The sequence below is a fragment of the Symphalangus syndactylus genome, chromosome 3 (genome assembly GCF_028878055.3).
Source record: "Symphalangus syndactylus isolate Jambi chromosome 3, NHGRI_mSymSyn1-v2.1_pri, whole genome shotgun sequence".
Lineage (NCBI taxonomy): Eukaryota > Metazoa > Chordata > Mammalia > Primates > Hylobatidae > Symphalangus > Symphalangus syndactylus.
Window position 1 is genome coordinate 95,125,044 of NC_072425.2, and position 19,819 is coordinate 95,144,862.

The following is a 19,819-nucleotide window of genomic DNA, read 5'->3' on the forward strand; positions in this document are numbered from 1 at the left end:
GACAATGCAATGTTATTCAGTGATAAAAAGAAATGAGCTATCAGGCCATAAGAAGACATGGAGGAAATGTAAATGCATATTAATAACAGAAAAAAGCCAGTCTAAATAGCCAGTCTGCATGACTTCAACTCTGTGACACTATGGGAAAGGCAAAATCAGGGAGAAAATAAAAGTTTCAGAGGTTGTTAAGAGGGCAGAGATAAATAAACAGAGTAGAAATATTTTAGGGCAGTGAAACTTCTCTGAAAGACACTATAATGGTGGACACATCATTATACACGTGTCCAAACTCATAGAATATACAACAAAAAGAGAACTCTAATGTATATTATAGAGATTGGACAGTAATGAGGTGTCACTAACGTACTACTTTGGTGGAGAATGTTGGTAGTGGGGAAGAATATACATGTGTACTGGGTAATAACTTTATAAACAGAAGCAGAATTAATGTGAAACACAGAGAGATATTTGAAATAAGCAAGACTTTAGTAAAGAAAATGAAGGAAAGATATAAAGCAATGTTCAATCTCTGTACAGTCTCAATTTTGTTGTGAGCCTCAAACTTTTTAAAAAAGAATAGAGTCTTTAAAAAATTCAGTCCTGTTATACAATTTTCTTTTTATCAAGTAATAATAATAAAAGGTCTTTGACATTTTATCTTCTTCTTCAGTGCACTCTATAAATCATTCCAAAAGTATATATTGTACCTCTCAAATTTGGCTGCTATTGGACTTAAAGAAGAGTTGATTAGTTCTTCAATGTATAGATCGAATATATGCCCTTATTTCTGTTATATAAGCTTTAAGCTATTTAAATGTAAAACTGTGACAAAAATACTTGATACAGCTTTAATATTCAGTTAATATTTCATGGAAATAAATACATGATACAGCTTTAAATATTCACTTAACCATATTTCATGTAATAAATACATGATACAGCTTTAAATGTTCAGTTAACAATATTTCATGAAAAGAAAATGGAAAATATACTCATTTTTCCAAACAAAAATAATTTTAGTACAGTAGCATATTCCTTCAAAAACGTGATGCTAAATACAAATTATATGTGTACATTCATACTCAATTTATACATTACATACAGAAAAGACAAAATTATGTGATCTTTACATTCTCAATTGTTTGTGTTCAGTATGATGAAAGCTGATAATTAAACACCATGTACCTTAGTTGTATAAGTACAAATGATCATGCCATGTTCTAAATAAGTGAAGATCTATAATATATTTGGCTTTCTTTCAAATAAGTGTCAGAACATATTCTTTTCTTTCTTTTTTGTTTTGTTCTGAATTTTTCTATAAAAGAGTTAAATCAAGCTGATTAAATCATTTCAGTATCACAGGGGGAAACGGTGGAAAAGAGAATTAGCTCATCAGCAGGATGAGTTAGGTCATAGCTTATCCGACCATAATTCAAGTGCTGTGTTCTCCAAGTCTGAAAGTTATGGTCATGTCAAGGGTCAGTGCCAAAATGTTTTTTATCATGAGTTGGAACTGCTTATTCCTGCAGCTGGCTAAGCTTTAGTTGGCTAGTTTCAGTTATTCCGGTTATTATTTTTTTTTTTTAAAGCTCAGGATTGTCTTCAATTCCCTGCCTTCTTTGGTTTATAAATAACTGTTAGTTTGTATTAGATATACATTGATACTTCTATTAAGAAGGAAATTCCATTTGCAATATATGTCTCTGTTGATAACTTTATAAACAGGAGTAGAATTAATGTAAAACATAAAGCCACATTTGAAATAAGTAAGACTTCATTTTAAAAAGAAAGGGGCCGGGCATGGTGGCTCACACCTGTAATCCCAGCACTTTGGGAGGCCAAGGTGGATGGATCACAAGGTCAGGAATTCGAGACCAGCCTGACCAACATGGTGAAACACCATCTCTACTGAAAATACACACACACAAAAAATCAACCAGGCGTGGTGGCCCGCACAGGTAATCCCAGCTACTCAGGAGGCTGAGGCAGGAGAATCACTTGAACCCAGGAGGCAGAGGTTGCAGTGAGCCAAGATCGCGCCATTGCACTCCAGTCCCTGGGTTACAGAGCGAGACTCCATCTCAAAAAAAAAAAAAAAAAAAAAAAAAAGGATGGAAAGACCCAAAGCAGTGTTTTTTCAAACTGTGATTTTTGATCCATTGGTGGCTAATAAATTCAATTTAGATGGTCTTTGAAAAAAAATTTTAAGAATAGGATAGAATAGGAGTAGGTTAATATAGAAAAGAAAATATTTGGGCAATTATGAATCCCACTAATGTGTGTGTGCGTGTGCGTGCGTGTGTGTGCGTGCGTGTGTGTGCGTGCATGCACGTGCGCAGTGTTAAGATGTAAATTATTTTTCTTACACTTTTATGATTGGCCTTGAACAAAAATGGTTTGTAAGCTGCCAGTGTAGAAAAAAGAAGATGGATTTGTCTTGCTGGTTATGAAACTCTGGGAAGTTAAAATCTGTAAGACAGTTCCTAATCTGTAAAATGGGGAAAATGCACTCTACCTCACAGGGTTCATGTAAGAATAATGTGAGATAATATGTGTTAAAGCTGCTGCCATGATTTCAGCCACATATTAGGCACTCAGTAAATAGTTCCCTTTATTAGTGACAACATCACCAATGATAAAACTAACTTGGGACATTTCACAACACATTGAATTATATGCCTGGGAATCTTGAGTTGGCTTGACAAGATGATGGGTATTCACGGAAAATTACAAATTGAAAAACTAGAGTGAGAGATACGCAGTCAGGTAGATCTGTGCTAAGAACAGGGTTCTAGAACGGTGTTTGATTCAATTTATTCCTTACAGTAGCTCCTGGTTGATTAGGAATCTAGTAGCCACTCAACCCATTAGTTATTTCTCCCAAATACCTCTAAAAATGCCATATATCCCTCAAGGGATAATTGCGGTTTATCTTCAGGCCTTGTCAGATACACACAATCTGACTTCAGTGGCTTCTGGGTAAGATAGAACTAACAAGTTATTGTGAACGTATTTCAGTTAGATTATCACCAGACAGGTAATAAGCAACGTATATTCTTGTCATAGAACAGACACAGATAATGAGTTTCAGAAATAAAGTGAGAACCGTTTAAAAACCAAACCACTCATGTGTTTTTACCTCTCTAATATCCATCATGTTTATCCAGAGTTTTGCTTATGTTCTCTTTATTCTTACTCATGGGCAAATCCCTTGATGGTAAAAAAGGATGTCTTCTTCATGGTATTGGCAAATATTTGAAACAAATACATGACTTTATGAATGGATGATTACTTATTATCAATAGAGAAATTATATTGTGAAAGACTGACATTTTTTTCTTCAGTATTTTGTGAAAAAGTCCATTTTAAATATCTTCCCGAATGATTTATAGCTGTCACTACCTAAAGCAGAGAAAAGTGGAATAGGGAGGTGGGTCTTCAAGCATTCAAATGTGTACCAACTCACCTGGGGTAATATTATTCTGACCCAAATACCATCCAGTGGGTGACAGGGCAGTGCCATGTCTGTGGATCCCAAAGAACTCTCTTCATCTACAACAGTCGTAGGCTATGTCTAGCTGCTGTACTGATATTACAGAGAATTTGGTTATTCTATGCCTAAAAAGTATAAATTTCTATGTAGCCTGTGTGTTCTCTATTTTCTTAATTTGTTTTCTGTTTGAGATCACTGTAAATAATTAACAAAATATAAAGACAATTTTTTTTCCAGGTCTGAGAATGAATAAAGGTGCCATCACCCCTCCCCGGACTACTTCTCCTGCAAATACGTGTTCCCCAGAAGTAATCCACCTGAAGGACATTGTCTGTTACCTGTCTCTGCTTGAAAGAGGAAGACCTGAGGATAAGCTTGAGTGTATGTGTTTCTTCATTTTGTTTACTTATCATGGTTGGGGGCAGGAGAAAGGACTGGATATTGATTAACTTAAAATTGCATTAGTATAGTTGCATAAGTTTTGTTGAATAAAGTGATCCTGCTTAATAGTAAAAATTTCCTCCTGCTGAGAATCAGACAAAAGATATTAAAATCTATTAATTTCAGATTCTTGTTTATCAAGTTCCATTTATTACTGATTATTTCTTGATTATGTTTGTCATATGACTTTAAAAAGCTCTTCCTCAGTTCTCTGGAGTTAACAAGATGCTATTAGAAAATAGCCTTTGAGCTGTTTTCATAAAGCATTTATTTCTAGTGTGTGAAGAAACTTTCCCATTAGTGAGTGAGAAAATTGCCTATAAATATGCAACCTGCACCTTTTCCCCAGTGGAAATCTCCCTTGCAATCTTCAGCAGTAACACTCTTGTTGGCAGAGACACATTATCTCTCAAATGCTAAACCTGAAAGTGTCATTTACAGTATTTGATTCTGGATATTATAAATCATTAAACAATAGCTTTGTTTCTTTTAGGATATGGCAGATAGAGAATTTCTATTCACTTGAAAGTAAATAATTACTGTCTTTAATAAAACCTAGTGACTGAGCTCTCTCTGGTGGCTAACTATACTCATTGCAATATAAGAAAATATTTTTCAAGCATCTACTCTAAACCTGATCATTTGATCATCTATTCTATCTCTGAGGCTCTTTCTAAATATAGTCCTGGCAGCTTACTCAATAATCTGATAAATTTGATTATACAGGATATGGTAAATTTAATGAAAAATGCTTGCTACTAGAATGATAGTGAAGATAATAAATCTAAACTTTAGTACTTCTAAAGCAAATACAAATAATCATGATGTCTCAGAATTATTATTGGGAGGCATTTTTAGTTAAATTTAATAGTAATTTTTGATAATATTTCTCCGTCCAATAAAGGATTTACTCAATGTGATTATTTAAGAGTCACACCTGCTTAGGTTATGAATAAACCATATGAATATCATCTTTAAATATATATTTATTATTCATAAATGTTGAATATTTGCATTTCAAGATTTATTTTGTATTCCTAAGAACTTACAGAAACCTGTCTCATTCCAAAGTAAATATTAATGTTCAGTGAATTTCTATTGAAGTGACAGCCAGAGAGAAAGTTTGCTCAGGTGTTATCAGGAGTACATTTGGGATGATTATAAACATATAAAGACAAACATTTTTTCCACATCTGAAAACGAATAAAGGCACCATCCATCCTCCCCAAGATAGTATTTGGTCTTGCTGCTTAACTATTTCTAGGTCAGCTGGATGTATATTGCTTTTAAGGTGGAATTCCTAAGAAGAACGCTTTTGAGTGTGCATCCTTGAACCCACATAGATTTTGTCTACAGTTGCAGATAGAATGTTAACTCCCCACACTATTCAAAAAGATATGATGAATCTTGTCCAATTGACCTGCCATTTACTTTTCTTTAGTGTTCTCAACCCCCTTCTCTCCGTTTTTTTCTTTGAGTTTCCCAGCTTTTTTTCAAGCTTACACTGGATGCGTTGCCTTTTCCTTTTGTTTTCAACCATTTCTTCAGAATCTTCTTATAGGCAGTCTTGTTATGGCCCAGAATCACCACTTTCATTTTCACCAAACTCTTCAAAATACATGATGCTGTGGCTTTCTTTTCTCCTATCCTCTAATTTGGTGATTCTTACCCTGGCTATACATCAGAATCATCCTAAGTTTGGTTTTCTTTCTTTTTCTTTTTTAATGCCAATGCCTGGCCCTTTCCTGTGTCAATTAAATAACAATCAATCTTCCTCATCCACTTTTTTAACAATTTACCACATATGTTTACCCTTCTAAAATTGCATATGTAAAAGTTACTAACATGTATTCTTTTTCAGTTACAGATTTTTAAAAACAAATTCTCAGTAAGACTTCAAAAATTTGTATTGATTGTTAGTTTAATAAATACTCCAAAAGGATTACAATTTATTAAATACAATATAGACCAGAAGAATGAAAATAATAAAAAGCAATTATAATTAACACAGAAACAGACGTGAACAAGCACCTAAAATTAACTTTTGCAGGTCAATGTTGAATTTGGCTCTTACTTCCAGGTAGCTAAGCAGAAAGAAATTTGATTTAGGTTAGAGGTTCTCAAACTTTATCACACATCAGAATCACCTGCAGGACTGGTGTATCTGATTCAGCTGGCCTGGGGTGGGATCTGAAAATGTGCATGTCTAACAAGTTTCCAGGTGATGCGGATGCTGTTGTTCCAGGGATCACATTTTGAGAAGCACTGGCTTATGCAATTCCTTCTGTCCGGTGAAAACACATATACACAAGGAATTCACCTGAAATAACAGTTGTTTTTCTTGGACTTGTTGAATAGTGGCAGTATTTGTTAGGTATTTTACCTGGGTTATTAGATAAATGAATTACACTGTTGTCAATGTTTATATAAGTAATACTTTGTTTCCCCAAATATTTTTAAAATCTATTCAGTGCCTCCCACCACTTTCCATTGCCTGTCTTTTCTGCCAGGTATTTACACAATGTTTATTATAAAGCTTATTCCATTAAAAAATAACAAACAAAAGTTCCCAAATGTTTTACTGATTACAGAAGTCCTCACTTAACATCCCCAGTGGGTTTTTGGAAGCTGTGACTTGAAGTTGAACAATGTATATAACAAAACCATTTTTTTGCTCATCAATGTTATAACAAAATGTCATGGAAGGAAAGGGTGTTATTCGAGAACTCTCTGTACATTGTTTTGCTTGAAGTCACAGGTTCCCAGTATCTAGCAATCGTATGGAGGACTTACCATATAAGCCATGTCTTCAACTTTATTTCCTTTATGCAATCCTAATTCTTCTCTCTGAGGACCTTCCCGTCCCGAGGCTCTATTAGGTAGAAGGTGTGTTTGTTACCCTTGGATGTGTGCTTTTGCATGCATGCATACGTGCATGTATGCCTGTGTATTTTGGGGTTGTGGGGAATTCCATTTTTATCTCTCCTTGTTGGTACCAATTACCAACAGCCCCTGTGAATGAACGAGGACATGGTCTCAGGGCTGATTTGCCCTTCTAACTTCAAGTGCTCCATAGTACTTTAGGGAAAGTCATCAACCTTTTACCCTCAAATCCTGTGGCTTTGCCTCCATTTTATTTCAGCCCTTCGCTTCTGTTACAATACTCCAAGCCTTGTAACTGCCGAGAACCGCTATTATTCTAAAACTAAACTGTCAATTTTACTTTGATCTCAGCCTATGTTCACTTAACTTCTCACTCTCCTACTTTTAATTTAATTATTGCATCGTACAGTAATTAAGAACCTTGACTCTTGATTTATAATGATTGAATGCAAACCCTAGGTTGAAAATTAACTGTCTCAGTGATCTGAGTATATTTTTGAAACTTCCTCAGGACTCAGTTTTCTCAAATGCAAAACTGGGATCATTAAATAGTCTCTATCCCATAGGATAACTATGAGGATTAGATTAAACTAATATTTGTTCACATACATTCCTTCACATTTATTACTTCACATAAATGCATGTTAGGTGAAATAAAAGTAAATTAAAACTATTTTACCCGTGCTCAGTTTACTCCCTCTTGAATTTGCCTGCTGACTTTTGGTTGCCCATCCTTTCAAATTTAAACTGATCTCATAATCCATGATGTCAATTAGTTTTTCGCACTTAATTTCAGACATTCAACTTACTTGCTCCTATACTATACTGAGTGGCAGAGGCTTAGTGAAATAAAAATATAATTCTTTGGGTTATAGCTCTACTCAAAATCTCACCTGGCCTTCAGTGCTCAGTGTTTCTCTTGTCTCGTTTTCTAGTTAAAAGTTAATCCAGATAATGTTTTTTTTTTCCAAACACCTACCTATTTAATCATCATCTTACTCATTAAGTATATGTTCTTGCAACTTCCTTTTATTTTACTTAAAACCTAATCAACTAATATACTTTTTTTTTCTGTTTCTCTTCTGATTCAGAGTGAAAAATTCCCTTTGATAGTTCCTGATTTCATAATGTGTAAAATTGAAACCCTAAACTTGGCGTGCATACACTGATCTGATTCCACAGTTTGACCCCAACCGACTCTGCCAGGCTTGCTTTGGCTGTGACCTGCACACATATGCACAAACCATGTCCTAGTCACATGGGTCAACTTTTCTATCATCAAACCCTGAACTTTTCCACTTTCATCCCTTTGATTACAATGTGCAATTGCTGGGTTTCAACCCCCTGCCTCCCCACAGTGTATATTTGATCAAGTCTAGTCCACATTTGAGGCTTACCCTGCATCATGAATCTTCTTGCCATCTCCTAATTGGATTTGTTTTGCTCTGTTTTGTACCCTTGCACCCACATCAGTCTGTGTGTGTGTGTGTGTGTGTGTGTGTCAACAGGTAGATGCTCAATAAATGATAGTTAAATGGAAGTGTATTAAAGTCAATGGGTAAAAATAAAGTCAATGAGTGCTTGAAAAATAAAAATAACATCAACTATTTAAGATATCGAATAATACTAACTTTATATTTTTGACTTTAAAATACATGATATTCACATTTGAATTTGTGCTTATCAAGTTATTAATGATTTAACAAGAATTTTTTATATTATCTTACATTTCCTTAAAACGTATCACTAAAGAGAAAATCAATAGGGAAATATCCAGAAAGTAGATAACTGACATACGGAGACTGAACAGTAACCTACATGTTAAAAGCTACTTCCCTGTGCAGTCTTAACCTTAGAAACAATGGGATTTAATAATGAAGAGACCTTAAAGATCACCTAGTCAACTTTCCTATAGTTTGTCAATGAAAAAAAAAAAAAAGACCAAGAGAGGGTGGTTATTAATTACACCACCAGTTTATCTAGCTATGACTAAAATCCATAATTTCTGAGCTACTTTATAGGGCTCTTTTTATTTTGAAAAGCCATCTTTTGTTGTTTTTATTGTTTCTCTTATGAATAAAAGGTGAAAGTATCTCTCCATTATACTGGATGTCAAACACACCTAAGCAGCTGATTGTTTTCACCTCTGCTTTTAAAGTTTATTAAATCAGTATCGAAATATACAAGAGTGGAAAAAAGTGAACTAAAGAAATTCCAGTTTAAATGCCTTTTATAAATATATTTTACATTGTTTATATTAATAACATATATAATGCTCACATCAACAACATATGATGGCAAGTGCAAAACACCAGAGTATATATAGTAGGATAGATCCATTATGAAAACAGATAGAAACTTGCAAATCTTTTGGAAGAGAAAAAAATTTGGATATAAAAAATTATCTTGCATAATATACCTTTGCTCTGATCTTTTAACTAAATACATGTGTGGGCATATAATTGTTTCTATATAAAGTGAAATTACATGAGCATAAAAATAGGAAAAAAGGTGGGTTAAACTACTTTATAACATTGAAGCAAGTACCCATATTTGGAAGCTGTCGTGTTATCAGAATAATTTTAATATTGGGCTTTTTAAATTTTTGCAAACAAACAGCTATATATTTATTTTGTTTTTAAAAATATGATCCTTTTGTTCAGTGATTCCCTTGACCTTTGGGGCTGACTTTACTTTTAAATACTAAGAAATAGCCTTACTATATAATTTGAAAATTCAATATTAATAATGTCAATATTATTTTTAAATATAGTTTTAAAAGGGAAAGGTTTTATAGGCTCACCAGGCCAAACAATTTTTATTTTCCATGGAGTTAATAATTGCCTTTTTTCTAACTTAATTAATTATTTTTATATTTATTTATTTATTTTGAGACACAGTCTCGCTCTGTTTCCCAGGCTGGAGTGCAGTGGCACAGTCTTGGCCACTGAGTTACATTGGTGTGTACACTTTAATAAGGTATTAAATAATACATTTATCTGTAAGTGTAATATTTCAATAGTAAGTTCATTTTTAAAACCAATATTAAGTACACACTATCTTTGGGAAAGACATAGAATCAGGTTTATTTTAACTGGTTATTTTTAATAAAGCATGTTATTATTTTTAAGCAATATTTAGAAGCACACAGAATCACTGGGAGAGGTAGAGAACAAATTCTAGAGGCTGCCTCTTCAGGAGCGATGACCAAATGAAGTATTAAATTGGGCTGGGATGGTTGCCTTGAAACACCCCTGACTCATCCAGAACCCTGGATATTCTCTCTGAAACCACTGCCACCTCCCATCACCAGAAGGGATTCTGTGCAAGCTTCTTTTGCTTAGGTCACTAGCATCTGATTGATAACCTGGGACTGTGCTTCTGTGTGGTGGAGCCTGGACCATGTGCACAGTCTAGCTTCAAGTCAGGCTAGTAAAGAAAAGGTATCCAGAGTTTTCATTTCCTTTTTTTTTTTTTTTTTTTTTTAAGTCACATAGCTATTTTTTTATTTTTTATTTTTTATTATACTTAGGGTTTTAGGGTACATGTGCACAATGTGCAGGTTTGTTACATATGTATCCATGTGCCATGTTGATTTCCTGCACCCATTAACTCGTCATTTAGCATTAGATGTATCTCCTAATGCTGTCCCTCCCCCCTCCCCCCACCCCACAACAGTCCCCGGAGCGTGATGTTCCCCTTCCTGTGTCCATGAGTTCTCATTGTTCAATTCCCACCTATGAGTGAGAACATGCGGTGTTTGGTTTTTTGTCCTTGCGATAGTTTACTGAGAATGATGTTTTCCAGTTTCATCCATGTCCCTACAAAGGACACGAACTCATCATTTTTTATGGCTGCATAGTATTCCATGGTGTATATGTGCCACATTTTCTTAATCCAGTCTATCGTTGTTGGACATTTGGGTTGGTTCCAACTCATTGCTATTGTGAATAGTGCCGCAATAAACATACGTGTGCATGTGTCTTCATAGCAGCATGATTTATAGTCCTTTGGGTATATACCCAGTAATGGGATGGCTGGGTCAAATGGTATTTCTAGTTCTAGATCCCTGAGGAATCGCCACACTGACTTCCACAATGGTTGAACTAGTTTACAGTCCCACCAACAGTGTAAAAGTGTTCCTATTTCTCCACATCCTCTCCAGCACCTGTTGTTTCCTGATTTTTTAATGATGGCCATTCTAACTGGTGTGAGATGGTATCTCACTGTGGTTTTGATTTGCATTTCTCTGATGGCCAGTGATGAGGAGCATTTCTTCATGTGGTTTTTGGCTGCATAAATGTCTTCTTTTGAGAAGTGTCTGTTCATGTCCTCTGCCCACTTTTTGATGGGGTTGTTTGTTTTTTTCTTGTAAATTTGTTTGAGTTCATTGTAGATTCTGGATATTAGCCCTTTGTCAGATGAGTAGGTTGCAAAAATTTTCTCCCATTGTGTAGGTTGCCTGTTCACTCTGATGACAGTTTCTTTTGCTGTGCAGAAGCTCTTTAGTTTAATGAGATCCCATTTGTCGATTTTGGCTTTTGTTGCCATTGCTTTTGGTGTTTTAGACATGAAGTCCTTGCCCATGCCTATGTCCTGAATGGTATTGCCTAGGTTTTCCTGTAGGATTTTAATGGTTTTAGGTCTAACATATAAGTCTTTAATCCATCTTGAATTAATTTTTGTATAAGGTGTAAGGAAGGGATCCAGTTTCAGCTTTCTACATATGGCTAGCCAGTTTTCCCAGCACCATTTATTAAATAGGGAATCCTTTCCCCATTGCTTGTTTTTGTCAGGTTTGTCAAAGATCAGATAGTTGTAGCTATGCGGCATCATTTCTGAGGGCTCTGTTCTGTTCCATTGATCTATGTCTCTTTCTAATGGTCTTCATAAAGTGTGATTTTCAGAAAATAGGAAGAAGTTTCAGACACTGTCAATAATGACTGCCCAATATCTATATATTGTACCCATGTGTGTTTATTTGAGTTCACGTTCCCAGTAAGGTCAACAAATAGGAACAGGGTTTCCACAAACTTGAATGACATGAAATGGTCATTTTGCAGTCATTTACTCCATTAAGGGTTAACAGAGTTATAAATGTCCCTCAATCTAAAATATATTTAGGCTTTTCTAGATATTTGCCTTATTCTTGGTAGTTAATCCTTTCTCTGAGTAGTCGGTCAATTCTTGCCACTTACGAAGATATTTTTCACTATTTGCTGCTGCACTGCAATGTCTTGAAATGCTTAGTATCCACAATGCAGTAAGTTGCTCTTTCCTTCTGCATTTTATTTTATTTATTGACTGTATGAGAAGGAATCATTACCATGATTTACAAATACAGATATATAAGTCTTTTAGCCAGCTTAGTATTATCGCCCTTATGTCAATAGACAGACATTTGTTTTCTTACACTTTAACATCTTTAACATTTGTTTGCCTCTTACAATAAATAGAATATTAGAGTTATATGGCTAACATTTTTCTTTCTTTTTAGCAATATATAGACTAATTATGCATCCTATTAATAATCATATGATAGAATTGGTGAAATGCAGTAACCATTAAATTTTAAAAATCACCTACAGATAGACTATCAGGGTCATTATATAATGAGCCTGCTTAGTTATCAACGTCTTTATTAATATTATAGACCTCAGACATCAAGATCATTCAGGAAATTATACAAACCCAAGACAAACCCTTACTTCCATTCTTCTATTTTTACAGCTGTGCCTGTCTTCTCTATTTATCTCAAAATGGCACCTGTGGCCTCTTCCACAGCCTCCTGGGGATGTGTGAATTATACAAGGGAATCCTCAGGCCCATCAGGGACCTCTGTCATCTGCTTTTCTGAACCCCCTAACAGAGAGCCAATGTTCTCCTTTCCCTTACTTGATTAGTTCAAAGATCAGTTACCCTCTGAAGCTCCACCTCAGATTTAAACAAATAAACCCTGAAAGCCATGATCATAATGCAGTTTTTCTGTGCTGGCTTCCTCCATCAGAAAGAATCCGTTATTTTGCACTCCTCCTTCTTCACCCGTATTGCTTGGGGATCAGTCCTAACAATGGCATCTATTTGTGTTATGATCTATGACTTTCATTCACTTTTGTGTCTATCACCTCCCTTAACTTTCACAGTAAATGTGTGTTACGGTAGAATGATTATTCTCACTTTACAGATAAAGAAAACAGTTTTTGACCAAGCTCTTGTCATTGTGAATGGCAGATTTCAAATTATAGTTGATTTCTAAAATTTCACAATAGTTGTTTTTCCTTATGCATTCTGCTCTTTAATACCCAGGCTTTGAATATTTCAACTTCTTCTCTTTCATTTTTGAGTTGACATTTAATGATCTTGTAACAAAGAGTTTAAACAAATAATAGTACTTTTTAGTGTCTTCTAGAAACAAACAAAATTTGATAGACTTTGTCTGTGCTATCCAGTATTTCCATTAACTAATTAATTCATTTTCGATTTAGTTTGAGAAATAATCCCACAAATTAATTGTTTGGAGCAGGGAAGGAATTTAGTACTTGTTTTCAATGCAAACTAAATGTTAATGAATATGCTTTAAACTAACATTGATCTTATTTGCCTATAATCTTGTTTTCAACACCTCTTTCATTCTAGTTATGTTTCGCCTTTATGACACGGATGGGAATGGCTTCCTGGACAGCTCGGTAATTTTTTTCTTCAAAGTTTCTGTGAAAACTTCAAAGAGTTTCTTCTGAAAAATGTAATGAATAAATGTATAGTTATTACCACAGAAGGCACACTTAACGTAATTTACACCCACTCATATGGCATTTTTATCTTTTGAGTTTTGGAAAGAGAGTGATCTGAGGAAACTGTTGGGATTACAATTGTTCTACTGAATAGTTTTGCTACCACTACATGACTTTTTTTATTTTTCCTGCACTGAAGTTAGGTAAAAAAGAGAAAAGCACCAGCCTTGTCTGAATAAAACATAAGATTAAGTTGAAACCATCGATCTAGAATGAGAGAAAAACTATCCGTAACATTTGGCATTAAGGAAACTTGAGACTATAAGTAGAATTTTAAGGATTTATGAAGTCAATTTAATTATCTCATTATTTTCCCAGTTTTACCTGGTATCTTTAGTCCTATATGCTGCTGAAATAGGTAAATATACTTACAGATTGCTTTCACAAACTTTGCTTCTTAAATATCTCATCCAATTTAATATTCAATTTACATTCTATAGTTATAGTCACAAAAAATAAGAAAATACCATCTTTATATGATTAACTGAAAGGAATAATTAAACGTTTATTTGTAATATATGGAAATCATTGCTAGCTTTCAGAGAAATAGAAAGTAGTTTTTAGTCTTAGTGCACAGATCAGTACCATGCATGAAAGTCCATCTCAGATTCCATCCAATAATCTACCTTATGTTTGGTAACATATTTTGCATATTATATTATTTCTTGTTCTATCAAGGAAATATAAGAATATTAATAGAATAAGTGTCATATTATGGAAATTTTGAAGTGCACCATTTTTAATATATTTAATATTGTTAAAAACAAATGTTATGATATATTTAATAATGACTGAAATAGACATGATCTCTGAAAATGAGTGAGTTTTTCTCATCATCTGACAGACCACCCTATGGCAGCTAAAATAGACTTTTAAAAGCAAAGCAATGAGGTTGGAAGCCTATTTATGTAACTTTGAGTAGGATAATGGTATATTAGCTTCTCCAGAGAGAGATTAAAATATATAACTCCTACTCTAGGAAATGACCATCACTCTGAATTGATGCTGTGATTGTGAGATTTATTATGTTTAAGTCTCAGTAATTTTTCAAATGCTGGCCGGGTGCGGTGGCTCATGCCTGTAATCCCAGCATTTTGGGATGCCAAGGTGGGCGATCACCTGAGATCAGGAGTTTGAGACCAGCCTGGCCAACATGGTGAAACCCCGTCTCTACTAAAAGTACAAAAGTTAGCCTGACGTGGTAGTGGGCACCTGTAATCCCAGCCACTCGGGAAGCTCAGGCAGGAGAATCTCTTGAACCTGGGAGGTGGAGGTTGCAGTGAGCCGAGATTGCGCCACTGTACTCCAGCCTGGGCGAGAGAGCAAGACTCCATCTCAAAAAAAAAAAAAAAAAAAAAAATTTTTTTTTTCAAATGCTATTATTTTTAAGTGCCTAGTGGTCTTCAGTTTCCCATTAGAAATACCAAGCTACATAATAAATTTGCTCATTTTATGGCGCCATTTCACGACTAGAAATTTTAATTTCTTCTAGATACTTTAATATGCTTATTATAGCACTTGTGACTACACTAATGCAAATTATATTTTAATGGAGAGTTGTTTTATTTAATGTTTCTTTTTTAATTAAATTAAAATGATGATTCTTTACTAGGCTTTAGCCATAGGTTGGCAGTTGATTTGAAAATTCAGTCAAATAGTCCTTTTTTTTGTCTCTTTTATTTTTTGTTAGCATATACAGTAGACTACTAGCAACATTTAGAACTATAGTCCCAATATTAAACAATGAGTTGGGGATAAATATATTTAGTTTTGGTTAAACTAGTCTCCATTTTTTTGCAATTAAAGGCCTGGATTTCATTTCTAGGGTTTTCTCCACAACACCTACTGCTCCAATATTTTTCCTTCACTGTCAAGTTTAAATTGTACCTTCTGACATCATGTGTCTTGGTAGCTTTAAGGTGTGCCAGTTCACCTACTGGGGGCAAAACAGAAAGAAAATGATAATTTGAAAAATGTCCACTATTTCTAATAATAATAGTTAAGATTTTTTGGTCATTTGCAATATGGCAAACAACAAAATAAATGCATTTTGTATAATAACATGTTTAATCTTTGCAGCTATTCTATGAAGGAGGTAAATTTAGAGTAGCTATTCTACCGACGAGAAAACTGAGTCTTAGGTGGGGTGGCTTACCTAATATCACATGCCTACGTAACAGTCCACCAAAAATAGTTTCTGTTCTTAAATCCGGGAACTTAACACTTACAAACCGTTAAGGCACGTGTAAGCAAAGATGGAAGTAGGTGAGAGATTAGTAATGCATGCATGCACACACATGCACACTCTTAACCTATAATTCAAGGGATTTATGTCTTAATATTTGTTAATCTGTAATAAATATGTTTATATTTGTATTACTTCTGGGGCAGCCTGTCTTACTTAAGTAGCGTATTCATAATTATACTTTTTGTGTGTGTGTGTGTGTGTGTGGAGAGAGGGAATATAGCTTTCATTAGTTCCTCGGAGGGAACCACGGCTCCCCAAAACAGAATCTGTTTTATCATATTTCTTCTCCATTCCATGAACATCGACTACATATATTAGATGAGAGATTTGAGTAAAATAATCTTTAACTATTGTACTTTCAAGCTTTATTCTTTTATACTTCTTACATTTTAAATCATACTGTAAAACACCACTTTTCAAATTATGTCATGTTTTCGTGTAAAATTACAAGCATTTCACAAAGCCATGTTTAATCTTTTCTGTAGGTGGAGAAAAATTAAAACATTAGATAAATAGGCAGGAAAATGTTTTAATTAATTTAGCCAGGTCATATGTATTAACTTGCAATTCTTCAAAGAGTTGATAATTGAGCAGAATAATATGGAAATTCAAACTCAAATTTCATCCTCTCACAAAATAAATGCTACATATACTTGTCCTGCAAACCTTGACCCTGAACACTCTTCTTTCAAGAGCAAATTATTCAATACATGACTAAAACAGTCAATATACATTCTCAGTGCATCAGGATAAAAATAGACTTCTCACTTGTCCTCAAATGATTTTTCCACCCTTTCACATCTGTTTACAAGCCAAAGGTTCAGGGGATTCAGTGTCTTAAAAATCACATGTGACAATATGTATTTGGTCCTGCTTTCTTCACACTCTCTTTTAGTAGAAGAAAATGTATTTTTTGTAAAGTTGTGCCCTCTGCTGGTGAACATTTCTAGACAATGTACAAGATAAATTTATATTTAGGATTCTCTTTTCTTTATATAGTTAATTAGACCTTTAAAAAGGATTATGTACATATATATATTCCCATGGAACTCATGTAACTTTTTTAGCTACACATTGAACAAAACAATTTCTGCAAGTGAAAGATTTAAAACTCACTAAGATCTTGTATTCATATTTCTTATCTTTCTCTTCCAGGAGCTAGAAAATATCATCAGTCAGATGATGCATGTTGCAGAATACCTTGAGTGGGATGTCACTGAACTTAATCCAGTAGGTATATGAATGATTTCACTATTGGCTAAATTCTGGAAGGCCTCTTTCTTTTTCTTTCTTTCTTTCTTTCTTTCTTTCTTTCTTTCTTTTCTTTCTTCTCTTTCTTCTTTCTTTCTCTTTCTTTCTTTTTCTTTCTTTCTTTCTCTTTCTTTCTTTCTATCTTTCATCTTCCTTCCTTCCTTCCTTTTCTTTTCTTTTCTTTCTTTTTCTTTTTTTTCTCTTGTCTGGGACCCTGATATATTCCTGTCATTTCATTTTGTCTTTTGATAACTAAGCTACTATTTCTAATCAGAAGTCAAAGTGGATTCTGAATAAGATAACAAGGTATATGTGGAGTTCTGAAGCTGTTAACAGTAACTTTTGCTTTCTTCCTCATGGAAGTTATTTTGAATGGTGTTCTTACATACATGTGGATAAGCAGAAGGTCCTGATAGACACTGCCAAGGCCATGCCATGCCATAAAAGAAGATGGTAGTTTTCCATGCACAGTGCATTGTGTTACCTTGTATATATGTTATATACTGCTTTCAACTCTCTGTGGTAGATACACTATTTTGTTTTTCATTTTGCAGAGGAGTAAATTGAGACCCAAATATGTTAAAATTACTTGCCCAAAGCTCTTCAGCTAGTCAGGAATTTTTAATTAAATTGTTTAGAGAAAGAGTATCTAAAAATGCTTATAAGAACATAGAATTCTTATTTTGAATAAACATCAAAATTTCAACATTATTCAAATACATATTAAAGTATACTTGACTTGAAACCATAACTTCGGCCACAGAAAATATTTTGGGGAAAGTTGATAAGAGATATTGAGTTTATATTATTTTTAAAACCTTTAGCAAAGTGTATATGAATAAAGCAAATGCAAATAAATTTTATTTAAATGATTTTACATTTTATGCAAATTCAAGAAGTGTATATTTAACCTCTGTTCACATCTATGCAGTAAACAACAGGATAATGGCATGAGTATATGCTGCAAGAACTCTGATAGCATTTTCCTGTCTTACTGGGATTAGGATTTTTCCAGTTTTAAATCAACTATTGGGAAATGCATATGCTGTGCTTACAGTGAGTGGCAGATGTCATTAACAGGTTGCCATTTGTATGTGGAATGATAAAGTAGATGGTAACATGTATTTAATTTATTGTTTGACTCACCTTAATATTTTCACTGAAAGCCAGGAATTTCTGATTATTTCTGTTGCCCTTTTAATCGACAACAGCTTTCTCCTCTCCTACTCACCTTTCTACCTGTGCAGATTAGTCATCTGTCAATCAAGCCAGCTTGTTACTACATGGAGAGTGGGAGGGGAATTTGTTTTTCCATTCAGGTTTCTAAACAGCGGGCACTACCACTTCTCAACAAAAGCATTTTTGGTGTGTGTGTGGGTGGGGTGGGGGAGGTGTTTGTAGATTTGAGAAAAAGGAGATCAGGATGCTAGGAAGAAGGGGAAAGCTGGTGGCTGAGTAGTCTTTCTACAACAAATACCTAGTGTATTTGTCAGATTATTGACTGGAGAATACAAGTAATAAACTATAGCATTATTTGACATGTGTGTTACTGATAAGTCTGCTACTATTCCAGGGAGCTGAAATGGTACAAAGTTGTACATTATGTGTGCTGTCATGGGAACTGCCTCGTTATCTTGCCTAAGGCTTCAGTAGTTCTCATTGTAAACAAATGTACACATCAGCAGGCTTCTCATAGGTTTGCATATATAAATAAAGAGAAATGGGCCAGGCTTGGTGGCTCAAGCCTGTAATCCGAGCACTTTGGGAGGCCGAGGCAGGTGGATCATGAGGTCAGGAGATTGAGACCATCCTGGCTAACATGGTGAAACCCTGTCTCTACTAAAAATACACACACACAAAAATTAGCCGGGCGTAGTGGCGGGCGCCTGTAGTCCCAGCTACTCGGGAGGCTGAGGCAGGAGAATGACGTGAACCCGGGAGGCGGAGCTTGCAGTCAGCCGAGATCACGCCACTGCACTTCAACCTGGGCAACAGAGTGAGACTCCGTCTCAAAAAAAAAAAAAAAAAAAAAAAAAAAAAGAGAGAGAGCGAGAGAAATGAACATTCGAGGTTGATTATAGTAGTAGGGAAGACTGGAGTGTCCCTAGAAGTTTTTATCAAATTAACTCAGGCTCTACACTCAGTTCAATCTTATTTTTTTATGAGGCCCATGGGATTTGAGACACGGTCAGAGGATGGCTTTAACATGAGATTTATTAGGTACAAAAAGGAAAGCACCACCCATCTGAAACAAATGTCATTGTTTTATTTCTCTTTTGATTGATACATTTCTTCTAATTCATCAGCAAACTCTTGAGAGGCAGGGGGAGAAAAGTAATCTAATTTTCAAATACAAATACTTTCTGAGTGAAGACACCAAGCACAAGAGTGTCTAGGCAGACAATACTTCTACCAACAAATCAAATATTTCATGCATTGCAACTTTTCCAATCTCTGTTCCAATGCTCTCTGCATTTCTCTTTTTTTCCAAGTTGATTAACATTTTTGTATTATATAAAGACAGTGAGTTCCTTTCTTCATTAGAATTATTACCATGTTTGCCATCTTGATGCCATTAGATGGGAAGTACTTTGCTTTCCCAGCAACCAAGGGTAATGTATTTGGAACTTATATATAATTTCCATTAATAATAACACAAACAACACCATATGACACTGACTCTATGTGCCAGGGGCTCATCTGCTTATAATA

At 34.6% G+C, this 19,819-nt stretch overlaps 1 protein-coding gene across 13 annotated transcripts in view; it reads left to right on the plus strand.

The window, feature by feature from the left end:
* DGKB (diacylglycerol kinase beta) overlaps positions 1 to 19,819 on the plus strand; it is a 799,436-nt gene that overhangs the window by 242,171 nt on the left and 537,446 nt on the right. For all 13 annotated transcript variants that reach the window (XM_055272542.2, XM_055272541.1, XM_055272544.1 and 10 more), the window contains 3 exons: positions 3,731 to 3,874; positions 13,454 to 13,503; positions 17,012 to 17,086. In XM_055272542.2, the coding sequence (XP_055128517.1) occupies positions 3,731 to 3,874; positions 13,454 to 13,503; positions 17,012 to 17,086 (269 nt within the window). The remainder of the gene's footprint in view (positions 1 to 3,730; positions 3,875 to 13,453; positions 13,504 to 17,011; positions 17,087 to 19,819) is intronic.